This window comes from Pholis gunnellus (genome assembly GCF_910591455.1).
Source record: "Pholis gunnellus genome assembly, chromosome: 18".
NCBI classification, from domain to species: domain Eukaryota; kingdom Metazoa; phylum Chordata; class Actinopteri; order Perciformes; family Pholidae; genus Pholis; species Pholis gunnellus.
The window spans coordinates 3,277,264-3,302,709 of NC_136545.1; the positions used below are offsets into that span (position 1 = coordinate 3,277,264).

The window sequence follows — 25,446 nt, forward strand, 5'->3', positions numbered from 1 at the left end:
GTTGTCTGTCTTTTTATTACAACAAGCTGCTTTGTTCCGTGTTCTTCACACAAACTGAACCAGATGCAGATAAGTGAACTGATTTAGTTTAAATCCTCCAGCAGATATTTAGGGAAAGAATTAAAGATCTCTAAATTTAATTTAGAGAATTGTTGATATATGAATATAAACAATTTTTTTAAGAGAAAAAGTCTATAAATGAATTAATTTACTCACTGTGTCCACAGTAAATGGTTGACAGATAACCGGTCTGTCAGTGAATTTAAATATCCATCAATGCATGACAAAAAGATCATTTGAGATAGATGGAGATATATATATATATAAATAAAGTCACAACGTGGGGAAAAATCCACAACATTTTTATTGTTGATGAATACCAACTGTAGAGCTTTATAATGTCCTGTTGTTCAGAGACACGGTGGGTTTAGAGAAGCAGACATTCATCTACTCTCATTTACTGAAGTAAAAATAGAGCTGAGAGTTCTGAGGAACAGAAACCCAGACTGTAAAAATAAGATTTCACTTTTAACAAAACACACAATGAGCTCTGAGGTCTAAGAAGCACGATTCATTTCATTCCCACCAGATAGAGCAGTTTCCTTTTGTTCCAACTATTCTCATTGTTTGTCGCTACTTTAAACTTCACATTTTATCTCAGACTGTAAAGTTACAAAAGTCTCAACTGTCCAGAGAGCAGCAGCCTCCAGTTATTCATCTCTCTCCTCCTGTTTGGAATCAACCCACCATGTTAACTCTCTATGACAGAGTTAAGACATGAACCAGTGAAACGTCACATGCAGTGTGAACGCCTCATTACATATCTCTCACTCACACTCACACACACACACACGCACACTTCATTCAGTCCTACCAAACTGGTCTGCAGTCAGTCTTCTTGGGCCAGTGTGCAGACATCCTTGGGGATCACTCCACCATGCAGTCCGTTTATCTTCCTCCATTAGATCCAGTTTGTTTTGTTGTGCGTACAATCCCACTGATTAACATGAATGTAACTCCACTTCACAAATCCTGAGGCAGCTGAAGAGACAAAAAGCATTCCTTTATGTTGTAGTCTGGTCAGTCCAGCCTCTTGTTTAAGAACACAGTGCGTATTCCTAACGATGCGGCCCCCCCCCCACCGCACCGCGTGAAGATCAAAATCCCATTCGAGACTTCTTTTTCTTGAGCTGCGACGGCCCTGGTCGACCCTGTGAGGACAGCAGAGACGGAGAGAGACCCGACCGGAGGGAGGCGGCCTGCGACAGGTCCGACCGGAGGCTCCTCTGGGAGGACGGGGCCACGGGTGGAGGTGGAGCTGGAGGGTCCACGGTGCTATCCCCATCCAGGAAATAACTGCCAGGCTGCGAGGGCTGATCCTAGAAACAGACCGGGGGGGGTGGTTATACATATTGATTTATCACAACAACCTGCTCACCAGAACCACAACAAATGGTAACCAGCACAGATTGGATCAACACAGCTATACAGGTGGAATTAACACAATAGTTATTGTTCCTGCTCTGCGTCCACCGGACAGAATTGTCGGTGGAATCGTTAACGGCAGACCGACATGACACTGAACACCGTCCTCTTACCTGTGGTGCAAACAGAGAGCTGAGGTAGTCGTTTAATGGACGTCTGAGTCTCCTCTGATTGGCCGGCGTGGATTCCCGTTTTGGTGTCTGGGGCGGGGCGAGGGTGCTGCTGGGAGTCTGCTGGTCACCTTGTTTGTACCGAACGCTGGGAGGCGTGGCGACTGGAGTGCGAGTCTGCATGGTGGACAGTGTGGTTGGCGGCGTGGCGACTGGAGTGCGAGTCTGCGTGGCGGACGGTGTGGTGGGCGGAGTGGCTCTCGCCTCCCTGCTCTCCAAAAAGCCCTTCGGCTGGGACAGATGGCCATCGCCGTCTGACCACGCCTCCTGGCTCACTGCGGAGGACCAGCCCGTCAAGTCGCTGAAGTCGCTCAGCCTCGACTGGTAGCTGACGGACGAGGTGAAGCTCCCGGACAGGTCCAGGCATCGGCCCGCGGCTCTCTTTGCCTCCTTCTCCCTCCTCCTCTTCCTCCTCAGAGCATTCACCTTCTCCTTCTTGTTCAGCCCCAACCGCTCTTCCCACCACGCCCGCCACGCCCCCTCGCCCTGCCAGGAGAGGGTCAGGCGGTGGCTGATCTCGTCACTCCAGGCTTCTGTGTCCACCGCGTCCGGCACCGCTACTGCGCCTGGAGCCTGGAAGGGAGCGGACACGGCGCCATGGACCAGCAGCGAGCGCTCGGACATGCACGCTCTCAGGTCACGCCTCAGGCTCTGCGCTCGCTCCTCGTCTGCCAAATCTCTCGCCTCGCCGCCCGGTAGGAGCAGGTCTTCGGTTTTGACTGTGAGGTGCTGCGGGTAGGGTGGACGGGGTGTCTTCTTGCGACTCTTCTGCACCAACTTCTGGAGCCAACGTTTCCACGTGACAAGAGCGCCGTCGCTGAGCTCCACTGGAGTCGGCCGCTCAGCGTGACCCGAGCTGCTGGAGCCGCCGGTTTCCGCCACGCTGCCGGGTTCCTCTGCGCCATCTCTACCCACCTCTCCGTCTTTCTCACGCGCGTTCTCTGGATCGTCGTTGTTGACGACGACCAGCAGCCCCAAATTATTGAGGAAACGACCTCTCCCTCGGGGCTCTGAATCCTCAGAGGAAGAGTCAGAGTGCATGTCCGGGGCTCGCTGCTCCCTCTCTGGTGTTTCAGCCACAAATCTTGGCACAGCCGGGCCCTGGGTCGGTCCAATAATGCCCTCGTCGCTCGACGTGTCCGCTATAACCAGCCGAGGATCTGGCGGTCGGAGACGTTGGGCCGGTTTCCCCCCTGAACCTGTGGCTTCTTTTAGAGGCGGTTGTGGCGGCGGCTCGTCCTCTGCTGCCGGAGGTCTAGAGGCATCCGGCAGCTCAGGCTCGAGGGTCTGGTAGAAAATGTCCCCCGCCTCCGTCAGCTGGAGGATACAGATGCACTCCTCGCCACCGGACTCTGTTCCTCCTCTCTTCTGGATACAAGTCAGACCTGATGACAAAAACAAAGTTCAGCCACAACATATGTGACATACAAAAAGTTAAGAATATTATTAGCATGAGACTGATTATGCAATAGTTTTAGAAATAGCAAGGCTTTAACAGAGAGGCATGTGTTTGGGGAAGTAGTGAGCGTACAACTGGATAAATCAGACTTGGATTACAAGTTTGAGTTTGTAAATGGATAACCATAAACAGGGTGAGTAGTTGATGGACAAATGGTCATTTTTGTGTGTGTATTCCTTTAAGGATCCTTCTCAAAATGTAGGTCTTTGAAATTAAGATCTCCCTCTATATTTCCCACACACACACACACTCAGACAGACACATTTAGTGGTGAAAAGATAACCCAAGCTATTTTTAAACGTAGTTACAAGGCTGCTGTTTGTCTTCTTCTGGCGGCGTGACGAATCAGAGTAGGACACGTCAAGACTCAAGTAGCACATGCGTTATCGTTTTCAAAAGGTCCCCGTCTCTGCCCTTCCTCACTACGACTCAACCCAGAGTTCTCAAACTGAAACGGCGTATCTCTGGAGTAGTTTTAAAACGGAAACATGGTAGTGTGGATGTAGCCTCAGCCTCACACACAGCGAACTCTTATACACACACGTCTTGCCCCGTTGTCTATCCGTACCTGCAGCAGGTGAGGACAACCTGCTGGTCGCGAGGTCCAGGCGGTGAGGGATCTGGACAGGAAGGTGTTTCAGACTGTCTCTGGGTCTGAGCAGCGCCTGAGGAGGACCTCGACTGGACGTGGCCTCCGCTCTGCCTCCTACACGCACACGCACACGCACACGCACACACACACACACACACACACACACACACACACACACACACACACACACAAGGTTACAAAGGGACCAGCACACTGAATCATCCAGGTTGTTTAACACTAACTTGTCTGATCGACTGACCTGAGTACTGCAGCAGAGTGATTTCCTGAGAGTTTTGGGAGCCCAGCAGGACCTTAGTGGTCCTAGCCCTGCCCACTGCTGAGCCAGAGGAGGCGGAGTCACAAACAGCATGACAAAACATGGGTGGGGACTGCATCATGTGATCCCACTTGAGCATGGGTATGCAGGGGAAACGCTCATCCATGATGTAGGCCGAGTACTGAGAGACAAACAGACAGAGAGATCAACCATGTTAGGTATAATGTTTACAATGTTCTCCATCTTTGTTTAGCATGTTAGCATGCTAACATCTGATGAGGGGAAGATGAGTGACCAACTTTGACCAGCTGGTGGCGCTAGAGGAAATGGCCACAGGTCATTGTTCCTCTGGGGACCATGATGTCAATCCATCAAATAGTTCATAAAAAATGTATATTAATATAATAATAATTGATATTTCAGTTTGGACCAAAGTGGACGACTGACCGAACGTTTTTGATTTGAATAGATGCAATTTCTGGGAGTGCAAAATGTCCAAACAAACCCCATAACTGAAACCCCAAAAGGCTGTTTGTCCACATTTTAAATGAGATGAACACAAGAAGCACAACTCGCCCCCGTCTCTGCTCTGCTTCCATGTGCATCTTATGCTTCTGAATTCTCTAGTGATCCTCTAGCCCAGCCACTGTGTTCCTGTGGCTACATGCTGTAAGTTTAATGTCAAAGAAGAGATGCATTACTGTGATTGCCCTTTAATGAGTAGAGCCCTGATATATCAATGGCAACAGTGCACATCTATGATCGAGAGATTGCCTCAATATGGCAACGGCTGAGCCAACGATGCTAACAGCACCAACAGTGCTGACGGACCTAACAGTGTTTGACTTTTCTCACATGCCTCCACGGTCAACAAAGAATCAAAAAAACGGAGTAACGCCTTGATGAATTGAGGGAAATGGGTTCGAAGGTTTACAATAAACAATATCACAACAATCGGTTTACAAACTCTCTTCACAACTCGTGCATAATAATCCAAGACTCATTTATCCAGCCGTGTGCTCACTCCTTCACAAACGTATGCGTTTATGACAAAAATCGTACTGAACACTTCCTCCACCACCGTGTCACGCTTTGCTTCTTCCACGCTGCCATTCGGCCGTACGACCGCAGAGCAGAGCGCCGGCCGTTGGCTAAACCAGTGGGACACAACAGACACTCACATGCATTAAAAAGGCCCACGTGGCTCCGGCTACGTGTGCAAAGCACAGAGAAGCTCGGATTAGAACACACACAGACGGAGAGCAACTTCGTTCTCTGCTCCTGTAGACATTACTCAGATATATATTGACATACATAGTTGCTGCTAGAATATTGCTCTGAAATTCAAACCTTTAAATTATATTAACCGCAAAATTTGGGTTTTGAAAGCGTGCTTTCCTCCTGCAGAGTTAAACCTGTGAGAACACTGACGTCTAGTGGTAACAAGCAGGTACTGCACCACTCCAAGAATTGGAAATATTCGACATGCCTTTAGGATCCAGCAGAAATATTTGATATCTTTGGAGACTTTAGTACCTCAACTAGATTTCAAACTAAGTTTGTGGGTTTCAGCCATAGAAGCTCAAAGTGGGCGGCTCCGGCCATCTCATCAGTGAGGACACAGCCTAACTCCAGGCTGATCCCCAAAAAATAAAAAAAGTAAAGAGGTGGATCGTCAGGCCAAGGTGACGTAGCAGAGCAGATATCTAGCAGTGAGTGAACTGAGACAGCACCCGCATGTCACTAACAGCGTCCACGCCCCTCAATTACGCCCAACTGTAATTCTAACAGGCCAGTTCTAAAACAAATACACCCCTGTTTGGATTTACCTGAGTGGTGACGAGGTGCTGGAAGGTGTGGACGTCTCCCAGATATCTGGACAGAATGAGCCTCTCCCCTCTGCGACACTCCGGGGTGTTGCTGATACGGAACATAGTGTGACTCGAGGCCGGACTCTCCTGGAGGGACACGGAAGAAAGGGGGACGGGTCAGAACCGGGTAAAGGACATGAGTCATGACACGTAGGGAGTGGGTGGTGAAGGAAAAGAGAGAGAGAGAGAGGAAGGGTGTGGGAGGAGAGGCATGAAGGAGAGAGGGAGGGAGGAAGTCATCTGGAAGAGAAGGTCCAGTTAAAAGCAGAGATGCTTTTATTTCTTTAATCTGCTGCACGCTGTTCAGTTGTTTTCCACAAAGTGCAGAATAAATGGAGTTAAAATAAAAAATGTGTGAGTCATTAATTTACACGGTGCTCTTTGGGTAAAAACACACTGAAAAACATTGAGACAACTACCGCCACCTCTTCTCTCACCCGGATATCCGTTAGCTCCACCCCCGTCCTGTCTGCATACACCATCACCCTCGGGTGGGCGGAGAACTCGCACCATCGCCACGACGACTTGGCGTTGAAGTACAGGTTGCCGTCTTCCTCCCGGACCTTCTGCATCCTGATGGTGATGAGAGTCCCTTTCATTTTAGAAATCAGAAGGATTGAACCAGATATTTATCTGCATGAAGATTCAGTAAACGCCTCCTCACCCTCTGCCGACGCTCCACAGGTTAGCCGCCCCGCTTTCGCTCGCCACCAGAACTTCACCTAGTACGTGAGGACTGACAGGACGTTACATTAACACCTTCTCCTCAGCCTTCCCGTCTCCGACCCTCGAGGCTGCCGGTGAGCACTCACCTGACGCTGACGCAGGTCGCGACCTCTCTGGTGTTGACGACTTGCAGCAGGCGAGGCGTGTCCGTTTCAGCGAACCTCCAGACTCCGCACAGGTGATCGGACCGCACCGCGACGCAGCCTGCAAAGCGAAACAAACGCACACGTTCAAACGTCTGCACACCACACTGCCGACAATGTTTCTTTACTCTCTCTCGCTCTTACAGTCGTTGAACAGGGAGACGGAGCTGATCTGTCTGACGGGGCCTTTCAGCTGGAAGCTGAACGGGTCACTGCTGCTGGCGTCCACACAGGAAGAACTCCCGCTGCGGTGCTGCAGCTCCACTCTGTGGAAGTCTGAGGTACTCTCGTTAAGAACCAGAGGCGGCAGAAAAAACGCGAAGCAGGAAGAACGCCACTTCGCTTCACGTCGACCTCGCCGATCACAAAAGAGAATTCAGTCTTTGTCCTAAACTTAAAAGGTGTTTGATCTGCAGGATACTGAGGCAGTCCAGGCCCTGGTTTCCGGGGTAGAGGAGGCAGCCCCGCTGAGGGTCGCTGCCGCTCTGTGAGAAGGGGACGAAGGCCAGGCCCCCCCCCGTGGCCCCCTCGGAGAACAGCGTGCGATCTCTCTGCTCCGTCAGCTCCTCGTGCAGCAGAGAGCCCAGCAGCTGGGGGGGCACGGCGGGCACCACGTCCGACAGCAGGGAGCTGTACACGTCCAGGGATTTGGAGGAGTACGAATGCGGGCACCTGCACAAAAGACACAATAAGAGAAAAAACGCCGACCAGGCAACCGGGGACATTCAGCGATCAGTCGGGTCCGCTCACATTTTAAACTTCATCATGTCGAGGTCGCTTCTCACGCTGTAGACCGACTCTCTGCCGTATCTCTGCAGGAAGAAAGAAAAAACATCACACGCACATTCTGACGACAACACTACGTTTACACCAGCACCTTTTTTCCATTTAATAATCTATATTCATACTTAAATAATAAATGTTAATAATCTACCAAAAACGGATAAGTCGCTGCTTGATTAAATAACGACAGGTGAAGAAGCTCCTAACAATATAAACTGACACTTAATGATGGAAATATTTTACACATGTTTTGTTAATTAACTTGGATTTAAATGGTTTTAAATCTGAATCTATGCTTTATATATTTATACATATCCCAGAGACAGAGCGGTCAAGACAGAACTACCGGAACTCAAAGTGTCTTAATACTATTAACATCTCTTCATATTTCAGTCTATCAAATCAGAGCGCTACCTGAGACCTGACAATCGTGACAAGTAAACAAATACATGAATAAATAAAAAGAATAAACCACTCTTGTGAGTCTCACCTCTCTCTGTGCTTGTTCGAAGTTCTCGCTCAGAATTTCTCCCATGCACCCGAAGGCGTCCTTGCAGTGGTCCAAGAAGAAGTTCTGCATCTAAATACAAAACCGGTTTATAAACCTCAAAACGTGAAACAAAAAAGGCCCACACTCACATTAACCCTTTAATGCACATCTCATGTCTGTGGCAACCAGAGACTGCATATAAGGAGTGGACGTAGTCGTAGTGACGTCACCCACACGTTTTGAAGCCTTGAGTTCGACATTTTGGCCGTCGCCATCTTTTTTTTTTGCAACCAGTGAACGAAACTGACCATATTTGGACGGAAGAGGAGTAATATATGGCTTTGGTCACGACATGTCAATCACAAGGTAGCCCCGCCCTAAAGCATCCCCTGCTTTATGGTCTATTTGACTCTAATGGACCATAATTTACTAAATGGACATCATGCTGTATTGAAGAAGACTTGAAACTAGAGATTAAGACCATAAACTCATGTTTACAATGTGTACTGAGGTAATAACTCAAGAGAGAAGTAGAGTCATTTTCTCATAGACTTCTATACAATCAGACTCCTTTTTGCAACCAGAGTCGTCGCCTCCTGCTGGTCAATAGAAATAATGCAAGTTTAAGGCACTTCCTCATCGACTTCAATTTGCGAACCGGAGGTTCCTGCTGTCTGGTAGCAACCAGAAACTAAATTACAAGTGCCGGGTCACTGAAGACCAGCGGTATGAAGCAATGTGCACATGCATTTAAGGTTTTAGAAAAGATACATAATGCACATGTCTTAAGTGTAGGGCTGCAACAACGAATCGATAAAATCGAAAAAAATCGATTATTAAAAGAGTTGGCAACGAATTTCATTACCGATTCGTTGTGTCGCGCGATTATTACGCCACTCAATAAGTGGCGGAGATGTTAGAGTGTTCACAGCAGCTGAATAACGGAACAGGACCCCGGTTCTGTAGCTGACGCTGACCGGCATATAAACGTTGCCATGACAATACCGGAAGTTGATCTACGCGATTTGTATTATTTTCGCGTCATTCGCGCCGCCGGTATCGCCGGGGACTATTTGTGTTCATCCGCGTGCATCGCGCTGGACGCGCCGGAGACGGGGCGTGGCTTATCGGCCTGAAAGCCGTTCAACTGTCTGTGATATCTGGGACTTTCACAAATGTATTGTTTTAAATAATGACTTTAACAGCTCAGGGATGTTCGAGCAACCTGTTTGTGCACTTTGTGAAGATGTGTTGCTCTGTGAATGTGCACTGTCAGCTCTGTTTTTGAATAAAGGGTTGGAAATGAATGCTTTTTTTTTTTTTTTTTATCCGATTCATCGATTAATCGAACAAATAATCGACAGATTAATCGATTATTAAAATAATCGTTAGTTGCTGCCCTACTTAAGTGTGATACGTGGGTTTGTTATGTGTTGAACTGTTGTACTCACATGTTTTGTGAAGTCCAGCGGATTTGGAGGCTTCGAGGGCCAAAGAACACCTGGAGAAAATGTTTACAAATACACACGCATACAGATTACTGACGAAATATAGAAAATTGCAACAGAATTTTGTGCCATCTCATCATTGACCATCCCAATCCCTACACACATCAGATATTAAGTATAGTCTCAGACCTCCTTCAGCACTCCAGATCTGAACTGGAGGGTGAACAGGGACCGCTGTCTTGAGACCCAGTGAGGTAAAAGCAAAAGGACCGTTAGGGACTCACAGTTTTTAGGAGACATGAGGGGAACTGGTACCGGTTCAGTGTGACGCCACGTCTCCCCTCTGGCCTGATGTCTGGATGTAAAGGTCCAGCTGGAGAGGGGACCCGAGCCGCCCTGAAACCACAAGCGCAACAAAACAATAAGAGAGTCTGACGGTGCAGACGACACCTTCAAAGTTCTGATCCAGTCCAAAATCCCAGCAGATTCTATTCAAAAGAGAGCAACGTCACCGCCACGGTGTAAAATCTGAGAAGATAATGTTGGTGTTTATAGCAAAATCTACATTTTTATAATAACCAGTGATATTTCCTGTTGATCTGTGAAGAGTGGAAATCAAACAGGATTTTCAAGATCATGAAACTGACCAGACATCTAACACACTGGAAAAAATATACTGGTGTTTCTAGTTTGTGTGTTTTACTGCCGAATGGACTACATCCGGGTTCTACAGGAGCACGTTCCCAGTTTTAACTCAATATTTGAACTTTGATTCGCTCTGTGTGTGTTCTTCATCATGCAGAGCTTCATTTGTTTCTCTTCCTAGCAGACATAGGCTAGTTCTAACTGATGACAGAGTGCTCGGTTTTACATGACATATTTTATTATTATTTCAGCAGTTTTTTCTTTTGAATTTGTATTTTTCTTTGGCAGTAGGGCTATAATACGTAATACCATTCCTCACTTAATGCAAAACTATTAAAACATCTTGATGACCATCCATTGATAAAGAACGTGGGGATAGCCGAAGAAAAATATTTTGGTAAATATTTTTTATTATTTATATATTTGTATATGTTTTTGAAACAAAAGGTTACAGCATCCGTCTCCCTAATGACATTTTATTTTATTATTAATAGACAGTTTACATGTAAGTATTGTCACAACAGAGCCTGGCTTTTGTAGATCCGTCGTCTCTACACTTCAGAGCCACGAGCTGACAGCTGACCCACCTGAGGGAGGACTCGGTCATAGCAGCCCCAGTTTCCAGCGCCGTGTTTCAGGACCAAGTCCGGCGGTCCGCAGTTGTAAAACGAGGGGAAAAGCTGCTGTGGGAACTGGTAATCCATTGCATTTGTCATTCTTAAAATAACGGTCCGGTTTTCAAACGACGTATGCGTCGTCGTTCCTTCACTCTCTCTCTGTGTCTGGGAACAAGCCTGGACATGCTGTTCTCCCGGCTCAGCTAACGCTAGCTCCTCTGTTAGCTAGCACGAATACAGATAAATAAAGATGGTTCTCCTCTTCCAATCGTCATGACACGCGTTCAGCGCCGTAGACGACCAGCAGTACACGTCGAAGCAAACAGGGTAGTCCGAAAAGACACGAAACGGGGGTAGAATGATCCGAAATCCTCAGTGTATCGCCAAACACGTGCACACTGGCGGCAAGGAAACGACAGTCAAACTCGGCATGGCGGCAGCTGGGAAAAACAACAATAAGACTTCCGGTCGGTCTGATTTTTTATTTTTTTACCACCCAAATGGCAAGGAGATGAGAGCGAAACGTCTATTTCGGCAAACAACAAAGTGACAAGGTAACATGTAGGATGACTTGACATGTAAGATAACAAAAAACAAAGTAACACGAAAATAAGTAACGTTATATCATTCAAATCGACTTTCAAAACGTTCTCACTTAGGCTTTTATTTTGAAGCCAGAAAGTGTATCACGCAAGACTTTCAATTTAAAAAACTTTCAAAATAAAACAAAGCTTTGGAGAGTTAATTAATTGATGCATTACATTGTGATTAATTATTAATAATGACAATTATGATTACTATAATTCTGATGATAGTTATCATTACATTTGTTCATGTGTTCTTTATTTTCTTGTTTCCAAGGTCAACAATTATCTTTCGTCCTATCAAGTTTAGCAGTTAAATAACGTGTGAATACAACAATAGCTGTAGAAATGAGGGACTGAAATAGGATGATGATGTCCTGAGCGTATATGTATTTATTTTCGTCTACCATTACCTTTTTTAATATATATTTGTATTTATTATTTTGTTTATTCACATGCTCAATTATTGGGTTTTTTTGCCCGTCCGATAACTAGAGAAGCCGTCTATACTATCTCATGCTCATGCTCGGAAAACGAACACTGCAGGGTTTTATTTTGAAAGCATGAGACCGGATGCGGCTCACAGTGGTCAGGTGATTAGCTGACCGAACAGATCTGTCTGTCGGTGGGACAAACGACTAAAAACTAGACGAAAAGGAGGATACTTTCGTTTTTTATTTGCCACGGGGGGGATTGTTCTTCAACAAGCTTTCCATTAGAAGGACATGTCCCAGTAGGACTTGTTGTGGTACGTATATACCGTTTTCAACGTAGTGTTTTGGTTCCCTTAGCCGTGTCGCTAACCCGGAAGTAGCGTCATTGCAGGTACAGTTTAGCTTCAGCACCACATATATCACTGCACACTTAATGTCTGATAATCAGGGGCAGTTAGACTTTTTTAAAAATATATCTGCAGAATTCTCTGCTGTTGACCTTCTCCCAGGTGTCAGAGACTGTTCTGCACCTGACTGTGAATTAAACGTGTCCCATTCCATCGTTACCCTCTAGACGCTGCTGCACAGCCCGCACACCTGGATGTAACGCCAAGGTTAATTATTCAAATGCAGTGCGAAAACACACTATTGACGTTTGGATGTAGATGCGTGTACTAATGCGTGCTGTCGATTTCTGCCAAAGGGTCACTGGTGTTATTGTGCTCGTGACAGAACAGTGACTCGTGACTCGTGACTCGTTGACGATATATTCGTGTCGGACTGGAGCTCTGACGTGACCAGAGTTAACGTGTTAATGTGACGATTTGACAAGTGCTAATGGTTGTGTAAACGGGAAGCGTTGTTTATGTCAGCCTGTTACTATAATGTCTGTTCATGTTATAATGGGCTAACATGCTATTTGTTAGCATATTAGCATGCTAACATGCTACTTGTTTAGCATCTTTAACGATGTCGATCTAATTCAAGTGGGGGTCAAGTGTTTCTGTGAATTCTTTACAAATACAAATAATGCGAAGAAATACATATTAAATATGTGTGTGTGTATAAATATATGCAAAGTATATACTATACATGTCCACATATAGTATGCAAGTGTGCAGGATTTATATTTGCCAATGTTAATGCATATGTTAAATCACTGTGTATTGTAAAGTTTATAATGTGTAGGTCCAGTGGATGTTTTCATGTTTTAGGTTATTATTAATATATATATATATATATATATATATATATATTTTTTTTTACAATGGCATGTTTACTGCCAGTCCTCAGATCCGTGCCTCATCGTTTTCATTTTGTCTCTCTCTCTCTCTGTCTCATTTTGTCCCTCTGTGTCTCTCTCTTTTTAACTGTCCCGCCCTCCCTCCAGACACATCAGCATCATGTCGGGGAACAACTTGGTTCTACCCATAGTGCTCTGGGGCCGCACGGCACCCACCCACTGCATCAGCAGTCTGCTGGTGATGGACGACTTCAACACCATCATCACCGGCTGCCACGACGGACAGATCTGCCTCTGGGACATGACACCTGAGCTGGAGGTACTGATGAGGGTGATGATGATGATAGTGGTTGTGTGTCTCTGTCATCTACCTACTTCTTGCATCTGCTTTTCATCGTCTTTGTTTAACCTCTTGGTTTCTGCTCAGATTTGTCCCAGGGCCATGTTGTTTGGCCATACAGCCTCCATTACCTGTCTGTCTAAAGCCAGCACGTGCAGCGACAAACAGTACATTGTCAGCGCATCAGAGAGCGGGTGAGTGCACTTTATTTATTGTTTTCACTCACACACATCTATCAGGAGTTCCATAAGCCTCTTTCACACATAGTTCCTGGTAAATTACTGGGATAACTTCTTTGGCATCGCGAGTGGTTTTCACTATTCACACATGCACTACATTCAGGAAGGTTTCCGTTTTGCGCCTTTTCACACTTGCAACGCCGGAGTAGGTGGAGAAAGGGACAGTCCAGCAGATGCTGCTAACCGCCATGAAACTCAACAAATTAAAAAGATATGGCAAGATCGTATGTACGTGTATGGGGCTAAAGACGTCTCTACATATTTTCAGGAACATGGCGGGCGAGAAACTGCTTTTCTCCAGTGCCAATGTTCTTGTGATGTATTTAATAGTCAACAAGTTTGCGAGACAAGTCCAGTCACCCACAAAAATGTAGCTGGATTACTATGTTTTTTTTGTTTTTTTTTTACCGCTTGAATATCGATCCCTGCTCTCGTTCACACATGACCCAATGCAGGACATGTTCCTGCACATTTCAGAGATAGACTGCTTGTGTGAAAGGGACTTTATAGATAGTTATTTCTTGCTGGTATAACAAACAAAATTGTAATTTCATTTGCGTGGCAAAATAACCTAATTTCTGAACAGAACATGCAAACTACTTTTAGGCAAGAATACTGTAACCAGCTTGTGTTTTCCATGTTTGGTAGTTTGACTAAGATACTTGAGGGATTATCTAAATTGTAATCAGCTTATCAGTTCATTAGTAGCTGCGGCACTAACCCCAACCCTAAAAATATAGAAAGATAGAGTATTTTAATGTGGAGTCTTTGTCAAGCACTTTGGCCAACATTTATTGTTTCTATACGTGCTCTATGCATAAACTGACTTGCACAGAATGTACATAAAACTTTACTCTCAATCAAACAGAGGAGATGATATGCATGTTCTCGATATTAACCTCAGTATTTAAGTTTAGCTGCAGGCCATTTACTCATTTATGTCTAACTTCATGTTTCCAGAGAGATGTGTTTGTGGGATGTGAACGACGGACGCTGTATTGAGTTCACCAAGCTGGCCTGTGCTCACACTGGCATACAGGTAAGGCGTACTCTCACACGCCCTGAACTCATAAATACATACTGGTATTCACATGCTGGCTTTTGATCAGACTGCGGTCATTTGAGTCTCTTCCTCCTCTTGTTCCCATCTCTCCTCACCTGTTTGGTTTTCTCCCCCTCTCTTTCTCTCCTCCATGTTTCTCCTTGGTGCTCTGCGGTTCTCCAGTTCTATCAGTTCACCATCGGCACTGAGAGGGAGGGACGCCTGCTTTGCAACGGCCACTACCCAGAAATCCTTGTGGTGGACGCCACCAGCCTGGAGGTGCTATACTCGCTGGTGTCCAAGATCTCCCCGGACTGGATCAGCTCCATGAGCATCATCCGATCCCACCGAACACAAGGTGAGAGACGCAGGTGGAGCTGGATGGGATTCTCTTCTTACAGGGGATTTCAGATGATTTGGGTGTCACGTGTGCTGGTCAGTGATTCTTATCCAGCAGAGTTTACAATAATCATTAAAGGGAAAATTTGCCCCACTTTATGTGGATGCCCACTCAGTGTTGATGGTAAACATAGTCAATCCTCGGTGAGTTGTATAGGCATTTCTCATTTCTCAGTTTGTACATCCTCGATTCAGCATCGTCAATACAGCATGGCTAATTTACAGCTAGCTGGCTTAGCTTAGCTAATGTTACAGTTGGCTAGTTTGGCAAGTTCGCCAAATAACATCTCCTCTCAGATAGTATTCTGCTAGCGATAATGTTAGAGAGCAAGCAAGCTAAAGTTAGACAGCTAGCTGTAACTTAGCTAGACTGCATGGATCTGGCGTTGGTTGCTTCGTAGCGTTAGCTATTCAAATAAAGGCAAGCTAGCCAATTTACCAGCCAGAGTCCGGATGAATTAGCTGACATTGACAGTATTTTACTAAATTAGCAACACGCTGTTGGCGCCGCTAGGGGAGCTGAAGAGAGGCAAGGCACTCTGGAGCGTGCGTAAACATCGCGGCATAACCTTCCCCATAGGCTGTTTCATAGGCCGCCCAGAGTCGGGGAAGGTCTCAATTTGAAGTTTTATTACAATCCGTTCCCACATTGGCAAAACACAGTTATGAATACATGTAAATTGTTACATATAGTACCTCTTAATTAATATGCTAAATGATCACATTACGCTAACGTGTGTATGATGCACCATGAGGCGCTAACTTTGCCATGGCGCTACTCTGTCTCCATGTCTCTATGTAGAGGACACGGTGGTGGCAGTGTCAGTGACGGGCATTCTGAAGGTGTGGATCATCACAGCTGAGGTCAGCAGAATGCAGGTACACCGCCATACAGATGTTTGTTCATTAAAGAAAAACAGACCCGTGTGTACTGCCAGGAAAGTCGGATGAGTATTATGGAAGATTTTCATATTATTATATATGAAAATGATGATCAAAATAAATAGCTGATATGTCATTCTTTTTTTCGATCCCAAATATTGATCGGTGTATCAGCTCAAGCTTAAATGTTGTTGTTGTTGTTGTTGTTGTGTGTGTTCAGGACATGGACCCTGTGTTTGAAGAAGAGTCCAAACCCATCTACTGTCAGGGCTGTCAGAGTATCTCCTTCTGTACCTTCACTCAGAGCAGCCTGCTGGTTGTCTGCTCCAAGTACTGGAGGGTAAGAACCTGCAGTACCACTAAGGAATACTACGCACCAAGTACTCTACTACATTCATGCACAAACCTGGAATTCTTTGCCCTGAGTCCGTCCCGTCCCGAAGATGTACTACATTACTTAGAAATGTCTGCATCCCTTCAGGTGTTCGATGCAGGCGACTACTCATTGCTCTGCTCGGTGTCCAATGACAACGACCAGGCCTGGACCGGAGGAGAGTTCATCGCCACGGACAAAGTCATCATCTGGACCGAAGATGGCTGCAGTTACATCTACAAGCTGCCCGCCAGGTACATTCTGAATTCTGGAACACCATAGAAGAAAAGCACAAATGCTGAAAAGTGAGACTTATTATGCGTATTTATTCCTCAGCTGCCTGCCTGCTAGTGAACATTTCCGCAGTGATGTTGGGAAAACAAAAGAAGGCTCGATCCCTCCGCTGGTCTACAGCATTGCAGACCGCTCGGACAAGCAGGTCAGTCCTCACTGTGGAAACTAATCCCTTAATTATTGTATATTTACTATCATTTAAAACAGATTCTTGACTTGGAAAGCATGGAGCAGCTCAGAAAAGTGTTGGACTCTTCCACTTCTGTTGCACACCAGAAAAAAAAGGATGATTATGATGTTGTCTAGTTATAGTTGTTTGAAATATTATAATGATGTTTTGGAGTTTTAGCTACATACCTTGGACTTCAGTCTGTTTTAAACCCAATTGTCCCTCCATTAATAGACGTAGATGTTTGAGTTGCATATAATAATATTTGACATGAGATCTACTTTATATTGAGCGGCTTCCACATCTGGCCTCTCTTTTGTGTTTTTCCAAACCAGTCGCCAGAAAAAATGTTGAAACGCAAATTGCCACCTAGTTAACTTTATGAAATGATTAGTTTGTTCAGGCAACACAATTACATGGTTAACGGGAGACATTATGGTTTGTGTTACAATAATAACGCCACAACTGTAGCACAACACCTGGAAGAACGGAACTAGCATAAATAAATAATAGCCTATAGCGGACCTTCATGCGTACGTAACAGGCATATCGACCTTATGTAACACGTTGACTTTTGATTTCAAACGGATACACGCACAGCGGTCTCCTGGGTGAAAGTCTTGTGCTTGTTTGACCCATCCACCTTCCCGTAGTGGACTCTCTGGCTTGTTAAACACGTTATTAAACCACGTACCTTTCAGTAACGGTCGCTCTGACCGAATGCAAAAACATATCCGTGATTTTTGCAGAAACACATGATGCCAAACATGTTTTCCTGGCGACTGGGCTGGCTAACCTCACTAGCTTGGTTTAGCAAACAAGAAACATTGCTCGAACCTTTTGTGTGCAGCTGGCAGTTTGGACAATACGTTGCATACATACAAAAAAAGTAGACCGTAATTATGCCAGTTAGACTGTAATTATTTGGTATTTAAACCTCCTGTACTGATCGTGGCCCTGTTGTTCAAACGTGGCTTAAATAACCCAGTTTACATGAGGCTAACTTACATGTGGGACTTGTACAATGGCTCCATCTGGTCCAGGTAGCTGTGTGTACTTCTGGGGTGTTGGCAGTCTAACTGTGTTTTGTTTGTATTGATGGTGTTTGATTTAATTTGGGATCATCAGGGCTCACGTCAGGCCCGTGGGTTGAACCTAGTCGCTTTTTTTAGAGACGAGTCACAGTGTGCTTCTGTAGTTTCCATCCTCTCAGAGGAACTTCAAAAGTAGAAGCGTTTGTTTTCATTCACTAACTATTTCCAAAGAGACTTGACTATCTCTGGAACGTTACATTGAACTGATTTTACCACGCGAGCCATTATAGAACGGTCTAGTTGGCCATTATTTCAACACCAGTTTTTTATTTGAGAGTTTAACAATAACAATGAAATCTACAAAAACATAACATTTTACCACTTTACTATTTACTGAGAAGAGCTTAATCATCAGTAGTGAAGTCGGAAGGTCAGTGGCCAGGCTTAACCCATGTGCGTGAGCCTGACCCTTGGTGTTCTGCATAGTTATTTCATTTTGGACCTTCAGTATGTCACTTGTATTTATAATTTATTGTCCTGTAGGTATTTAAATGTTGTCTGTGTCTTTTTGTTGTTGTTTTTGTCTGTCCTTTTTATATTTGTTTTATTTTATCTTCTGATGCTGCCTCGCTCCCTCCCTCCTTTGACCTCCTCCCTCCTCTCAGAAGGAAGGAGAAGGAGGTGAGGAGGAGGAAGTGGTTGTGGAGGTGCTGTGCCTCCCTGCCAGCGGGTGCGACTTGGAGCTCTACACCCCAGAGCTGCTATACCACCACCGGCCTCTAGAGGCACCAGTAAGCCACACTGAATACCAAATGCAGGAAGAAGAAGGTTCACCTTCTAGGCTGAGCTGCAAAAGCTAAAATGGAGACAATCACGGCGCGAACCATTTTAGCAGCTTTTAGTTAAAATATCATCTTCTCAAATCAAAGAGTGGTTATCTCCAAAATCAAGCCATTTTGCATGTCTTCAACAAACCAAGCCACATGTTTACATGTGGGTATGCAAAGTGGAAGTAAAGCGTTACTTCTAAAGGACCATACCAATGATTGATCCTGTTTCAGCCCACTGACGACACATTGTTCACTCTTTATATTACTGCTGAACATACAGTAGTTGAATACGACATAAACTAACGCGGTATTTGTGAAATGAAGCCCAGAAATCAGAGCATACTTGAATGCATCTTTTTTTTTACAGTATAACAACAATTAGAAAACATTATGGCTCTACGTAGTCATTTTCATTAGCTATTTTATTTTCGTGATTGATTGACTATTTGTCCAGTTTCTAAAATGTCAGACAGTTGAGTACCTTCCTAAAGCTCAACATCTAAAACTCAAATATATTCACTTTACTTTTCAGTTGACTTGGTGATTTATGGATTATCAGAATTGTTGGGGATAAATTTGCAACCAGTCAAGTAATTGATTCATCATTTCATCGTTTTGCATTTCAAAATAAAGGTTACTTAGTTAGGTAAATCATTATTGTGATGGATTTTCACAGAACTTCAATGTCAGTTAGAGGTCAAATCTGTATAAAAAATAAAAGCATTGGTATGTTCCTTTTTAAAAACGGTTGGTGTCGGGTGTGACGGTTAAGATCAGTGTGAGGTCCAAAATGTACTTTGGAGATGAAAAGACTGGCTGATTTGAAGTAATTTTAGTTTTCAAGAAATGTTTCTTGTGTTTGCAGCTCAGCCAGAAAGTAGTGAGCTGAGATGAGAGGAGCAAACTGTGAGACCAGAGCGAAAACACAGACATCCAATCAGTGGCTCACATTCACCTGCACCCTGGTAACCAGCAGGGGGGACAAGTCAGTCCATCTCAGGAACATGAACGGCTGAATACTGAATGAGTAGTTTAGTTCACCTGTATGAGATCTCAAAGGGCTCTGTATCGTGCCTAAAGCTACGTCACATAACATAACCGGATTGAGAATTTGTGTTATGTAATATTAATAGTACAGATTGATTAACTAATTACTGTTGGGCTTATGTTTGAAAATGTGTCGAATCGAAAAATATGAGAGAGAAATAAATCCTCAGAAGTACAGAAAATGTTAGTTGAAAGAGTTACTGGAGTTTATCTTTTAGTAAGAGGTATGTAGACAAATAGGATTCGATTGATCATGGTGATAAAAGTAATCTTAAAGAGAACATTGCTTCTATATGACCTGACGGAGCATTTTTTAAATTTATTTATTTTTATTTATTTGCACAATTCAAATAATGAAATTCAAAACAAACAAACATAACAGAGATAAATGAATATCACAGAGCAGGAGGAGGCAGAAAGCCAACTGGGCTTATTTGAAGCCTCCACCTATATAATATTAAAATTTTACAAAATTACAAACATAAAGTATGAATAAGACATTACATTACAACGAAAGAAAGAATGAAAGATAAGATAAAAATAAAAAATAATGTAATTGTGTCGAGTGTGTGCGAGCATGTGTGTGGATGTGAGAGTGAGCATTGTCCTGTGTTTGTTCAGTGATGTTGGATTATACGCCTGCAGTAACTCATAAGCAATGGTGATACAAGTCCCTATGAGTGAAACAACTGCAAATGTAATGTAGCAGCTAAAACAAGAAAGACATGAACACTAATACATACAAGACTGTTACAAGACCGCAGTTAGATGTTCTTTTAGGCACCTTTTGAAACATTTTATAGAGAGACATTTTTTAGTTAGGTGGGAAAGGTCATTCCATAATTTGGTTCCCCTAAACCTTATTGAATATTGACCTCTGATAGTCAGTAATTTAGGAGGATGAAGATGTGAAGATTGACGAGTTGAGTATGAGTGAACCTGTGAATTAAATTTGTAGTAAGTCTTGAAATGATCAGGAATATTCCCTTCACCTGAAAGTATCTTATAAATGAAAACACAAGTTTGAGAAGTATTGATGTCATAAATAGTAAGAATCTGCAATTTCTGAAATAGAGGAGCAGAAGATGAGTGTGACTGTGATCGGGTTGCGATCCTAACAAAACGTTTCTGGAGGACCAACGTTTTTTGCAGAGAAGTAGGGAAAGTACTTGCCCAAACTATATTACAATATGAAAGATGAGGATAAATGATACTGTAATAAAGAATAAGTAGACAGTCTGCAGAGACAAGATGTCTAACCCTACTTATTATTCCAATAGATTTGTTTATTTTTCTACTAACACAGTCAATCTGTTTACTCCAACTTAAACTCTCTTCAATAATAACTCCTAGGAATTTTGTAGATGACACTTGAGGCATCTCAACAGATTCAATTTTAATTTTAGATAAATCCTTAACATGAATAACAAGAACAGACCCTAGAGGGCCACCATGATGAAATGAAAAATGCTAATGTTTGTAACTGCAAAAAAAAAAGTGAAAAGTAGATCCTTTGTTGAAGAGAAGTAGTTCCAGATGTTTGAGAAAGTACACTGTGGCCTTGGGACGGGTTTTCAAAGTGCTGGAATAGAAGTGTAAGCCGCTGAGTGGATGACACTGAAGGGGAACTCTGTTTAGTTTGCTCCTCTCTTGAGTTTCCTTCCTGCCAGACTAAGAGACTGGACTCATTCTGGTTCACCTGATTTCATGCTCTCTTCCCACTAAAAAAAACAAACTCCTCCTCCAAAAGCACCATCACCCTCCTCATCTGTCTTCATACTGATGAAGATGCATGCAAAGTCCCCAAGCTGCTTTTTAACAAAAACAAGGACCCGCCGAGTTCACGACGAGCCCAGCACCTAAAGGAAGAGACTTTAGATGACATGTAGCCTCATGTTTGTCTGTGAGCTTCAAACACAAAGCAGAAACACTGATGATGCATACCAGACATAGAATACTACAGGATCAGGTACAGAGAGGACACGAGGAGATGATGGTGTTTCTGTGTGTGCTCGTCAGACCTGCCAGCAAAGGTTTTGTTGTGTTTGTTTCTTCTGTCTGTAAATGTCAGGTGGGTGTCTGAACACTTTTTCTTTGAGATGTGACACTCCCAGTCACAAACATGTTCTTCTGGATGAACAACGGTTTAGAATAATTTATATTAACTCCCAGAAACCTCTCAAATGGTAAAGTTTATTAAAGAGGCCTGCTTCTCTTTGCAGTTGAGGTGAATAGCAGGCTTTGTGCTAATTTCACCGAGTGTGTGTGTATGTATATATATATATATATATATATATATATATATATATATATATATATGTGTGTATATTTTATCTTGTTTTAGTAATAGTCATTTGTAATATTCTCTACTTTTGATTTCTATAAACTAAACACTTCCATGTTTATGTGTCATCTTAATACAGTTATATTTTGAATGGTTAAATTCCATCAGTACAGCAACAGACGTTTCATACACGTCTGCTGCTCTGAATTAGTTTTCTTTAACATAAATACTTTTTTCAATTGATTCTACGAGGTTTTTGTTTAATCTCCTCTACGGTACTGTCAGTGAAACTTTCTTTCTTACTCTGAAAGACTTCTTGTGCAGATGTTTGGCATTAAAAACCCTCAGAGGATCAAAAGACATAGTCTGTATCTGTACTGGTAGGCTTTTAATTTGAAACCTCCGCTGGAAGTGTTGACCTCCATTGACAGCGTCTTAACGATGACACACAAAAGTAAAAGTAGAAGGTAGTAGTAAGTAGTGAATGACAACTGAAATGCTCTGGCAATAGTCACTACCCTTAATAATGATGTTGTAATTCATCCTTTTAGTTTAACACCCAATTAACATTGTTGATGAAAGGTTAGAAAGCCCACCCTGTGCAGCACAGAGCCAGTTTAAACAAACACAAACATGAGTTGATATTCTCTGTGTGTTTCACTCTTGAGTGCCGTCTGCTCACCGATGTTGGATTTATCTATTCACATCTTTGTGTGTGTGTGTGTGTGTGTGTGTGTGTGTGTGTGTGTGTGTGTGTGTGTGTGTGTGTGTGTGTGTGTGTGTGTGTGTGTGTGTGTGTGTGTGTGTGTGTTACTTTGTGCTTTTTAAAAAAACATTTGATGGCACTTTGCATACTCCTGATTGTCTTCAGCGTTCAGAACTAACGGATCGTGGTACACACCGGACACCTCAGCCATTCCCTGCCGCTCTACCTCTTTTTAAATGTTGTAGTTGCCGTGGTCTACCCCCATCCTGGACTTTGAGAACCCCCGTGAGCAGGTTATCCCGCCTTATGCCCCCAAGCGTTTAAGTCTGGACGGAGATAAACGCCGTGTGGACAGAGGACTCAGGGAAGAGCCGCATGCGGGTTGCCTGAGCCCTGGTTTAGGATAATGAAATTGAATAGCCTACTGAATATAAAATTCAGTTGATGAACTTACACTGATATATTTATTTATTAAATAACTATTTTTCAAGGATTTTTGAATGGATGCTAATTTTAAATCTATTTAAAAAAAATCTCACGTACCCCCTGGAGTGACTTCACGTACCCCCATTTGAGAACCACTGCTCTAAAGCAAAGATTCATCTCAATTCTCTTTTTTTTTTTCATAACCACTCTGCAACATGTACAGTTTGGGAATAACATAATTAGATTGTGTTTTGGGCTGGATTGTCCCTTTTCAGCTAAAAATCTATGTTGCCCTCCTCCCATCTCCACCATTATTCCCCTGTAACCTATGGACTGATCGCGTTGCAGTTTAAGAATGTGAACAAGATCATGTGGAAATTCTGTGTTCAAATTCCAGCAGTTAGCCAGTGCAGTTTAGTTTCATCGAGAAGTTCCAAAATCATGAAGTCTTCCTCTCATAGTGTTGGTGATCGTCACCACTGACCTGGTTTCACTCTTTCAAATCGGTGCCCTGGTGAGATGTTTGAACCAGTCGGGCTCTCATGTATCCAGAGTGAAAGATTTGACACAACCGTCCGTGTCTATGGCTCTTGATATTGTCCATGATTTCCTTCAGTGGACAGGCACACAACCTCACAGTGCTGCTGAGCCGAGCTCAGAGACACTCACCTGATAACGGACAATGGTAACTACTGTAAACAACACCTGATCCACCCCTCCTGATGAGGGACATGTATGGTAGGAGGTCATGTGACTGGTTGAGGCTGTATATGGTTAAGAAATCTGGCAATCTTTAGGCTCTAAAGATTGCCAGATTTAGGTGAGATATCCACTTGCTAATGGATTCAGTGCAACATATTATTTTCAGCGATTTTCATCTGATGTTTGGGGATAAACCTCTACAGAGATCAGAGAGACGTTCCTTATAACCATATCTAATATGTTTTCTTCAGTAAGTCTGTACATCCCTGGTTACCATGCCAACGGGAGCTGCAGGAGTCTTTAAATCCAGCGTGACTTTTAATGTTTCAGAGTCACCAAAATGTAAAGACCTGTTGGTCTAAAAAAACGCTGCACTAGTAGCCCACTGCTAACTCAACGACTCACATGGCAACACTATACTTCCTGTTTAAATCCCTCAAAGCGAGATGGCAACTAAATCAAAGTAGTTAGGTTAGCTCTTTTTGTCTAAATCCACCACTTTGGTACCGACCGATGGCCATCAAATTTGATGATCATTTCCTGTCGTGCCATCTTCAGGTTAAACATTTCATTTCTTGATGAAATACCAGCAAATGTTAGCATGCTAACAAGCTAAAATAAGATGGTTAAACATGGTCACGTTCTCCCTGCTAACAATCAGCATGTTAGCATTGTCGCTGAGAACATGCCGATGTCAGCATTTAGCTCAAAGCGACTCAAAGAGTCGCTAGCATGGCTGTAGACTTTTTTTTTTATTTTTTAAGTTTCATCAACTTAAAAACGTGTGTTGTACCACATAACAGTTTCTGTTTAGCCAAACTCACTCTGAAGAGAATGCAGCATGCCCAGCTAAGTGACCGTAAACCTGTAAACACAGGGAGTTTAAACCGAGCAAAACCGCGAGGGTTCGTTCGAATGGTGAAAATAGTTGAAACATTAGGTCAAACGTGGCTAAATTTAGGGATTAGTTTATACGAGAGCCCTGGGAAGAAAGCTGGTTAGTTTGGTTAGCTTCAGTCACATGACCCACATCCTGTTTGTACCTGTAGCTTTAACCCCACCCGTTCTGTGTGCCGCGTGAGCACACGCTCCGATGGGTGAAGCATCAGTTCGGGTGCGATCATTGGACTTCCACAGCGGCTTCATTTGGTTTGCTGCTCCACTTACACTTACCTCTGACCCCATCAGCCCCTAACCCTGAATGAAAGCCCCAGTAAAACCCCAGCAGCATGCTAGAATCAGCCAGTATTCACCACACCAGCCTGTAGAGGAGTCACAGCTGTGTGGTTCTGTTCTCCTGCAGTTTGCTGTGCGTTGTCAACCCTCAGAGCGAAACCTAACATTTCAGCTGCACGTCGTCAGACTAAAAACTGATAAGGCATGTTAAACCCAAACAAACAGTCTTTAAGGGAAAAAAAATACTCCAATTGTGAATTAGAATGTGCTCCGATGAACACAACGTTTCCAGGTGTTCTTTGGGAGATTTGGGACGTCAGGTTTTCAAGATGTTGACATGTCTTTCCTCCCCCCCCCCCCATCCCCGCCGTCCTCCAGCTCCTGATCTGTCCTCCTGTGACTCGGTTCTTCTTCGGCCGAAGGGAGCCCTTCCACAAGCTGCTGATCCAGGGAGACTCCGCGGGCAGGCTGTCCCTGTGGAGCGTCCCGGACACCTCGCCTCTGCAGCTGCTGTCCACCGCCGCAGGTAAGGACGC

General features: G+C 43.9%; 2 protein-coding genes across 2 annotated transcripts in view; one reads left to right on the forward strand and one right to left on the reverse strand.

Moving 5' to 3' along the window:
- Nucleotides 1-393: 393 nt before the first annotated feature.
- On the reverse strand, nucleotides 394-11,017 carry taf1c (TATA-box binding protein associated factor, RNA polymerase I subunit C). Its single transcript, XM_079179408.1, has 15 exons — nucleotides 10,677-11,017; nucleotides 9,729-9,840; nucleotides 9,448-9,497; nucleotides 7,997-8,086; nucleotides 7,474-7,535; nucleotides 7,145-7,395; nucleotides 6,868-6,999; nucleotides 6,667-6,784; nucleotides 6,519-6,590; nucleotides 6,292-6,427; nucleotides 5,813-5,941; nucleotides 3,966-4,164; nucleotides 3,683-3,820; nucleotides 1,599-3,040; nucleotides 394-1,379 (listed from the first exon to the last, which is right to left on the reverse strand). The coding sequence occupies exons 1-15, from the start codon at nucleotides 10,803-10,805 to the stop codon at nucleotides 1,158-1,160; spliced, it is 3,282 nt and encodes a 1,093-aa protein (XP_079035534.1). The 5' UTR covers nucleotides 10,806-11,017; the 3' UTR covers nucleotides 394-1,157.
- Nucleotides 11,018-11,898: 881 nt separating this feature from the next.
- Nucleotides 11,899-25,446, forward strand: part of wdr7 (WD repeat domain 7) — a 110,629-nt gene continuing 97,081 nt past the window's right edge. Inside the window, exons 1-10 of the mRNA XM_079179133.1 lie at nucleotides 11,899-12,038; nucleotides 13,115-13,286; nucleotides 13,395-13,501; nucleotides 14,507-14,585; nucleotides 14,772-14,946; nucleotides 15,790-15,866; nucleotides 16,090-16,209; nucleotides 16,351-16,496; nucleotides 16,579-16,681; nucleotides 25,289-25,436. Of these exons, the coding sequence (XP_079035259.1) occupies nucleotides 13,128-13,286; nucleotides 13,395-13,501; nucleotides 14,507-14,585; nucleotides 14,772-14,946; nucleotides 15,790-15,866; nucleotides 16,090-16,209; nucleotides 16,351-16,496; nucleotides 16,579-16,681; nucleotides 25,289-25,436 (1,114 nt within the window). The 5' untranslated portion in view covers nucleotides 11,899-12,038; nucleotides 13,115-13,127. The remainder of the gene's footprint in view (nucleotides 12,039-13,114; nucleotides 13,287-13,394; nucleotides 13,502-14,506; nucleotides 14,586-14,771; nucleotides 14,947-15,789; nucleotides 15,867-16,089; nucleotides 16,210-16,350; nucleotides 16,497-16,578; nucleotides 16,682-25,288; nucleotides 25,437-25,446) is intronic.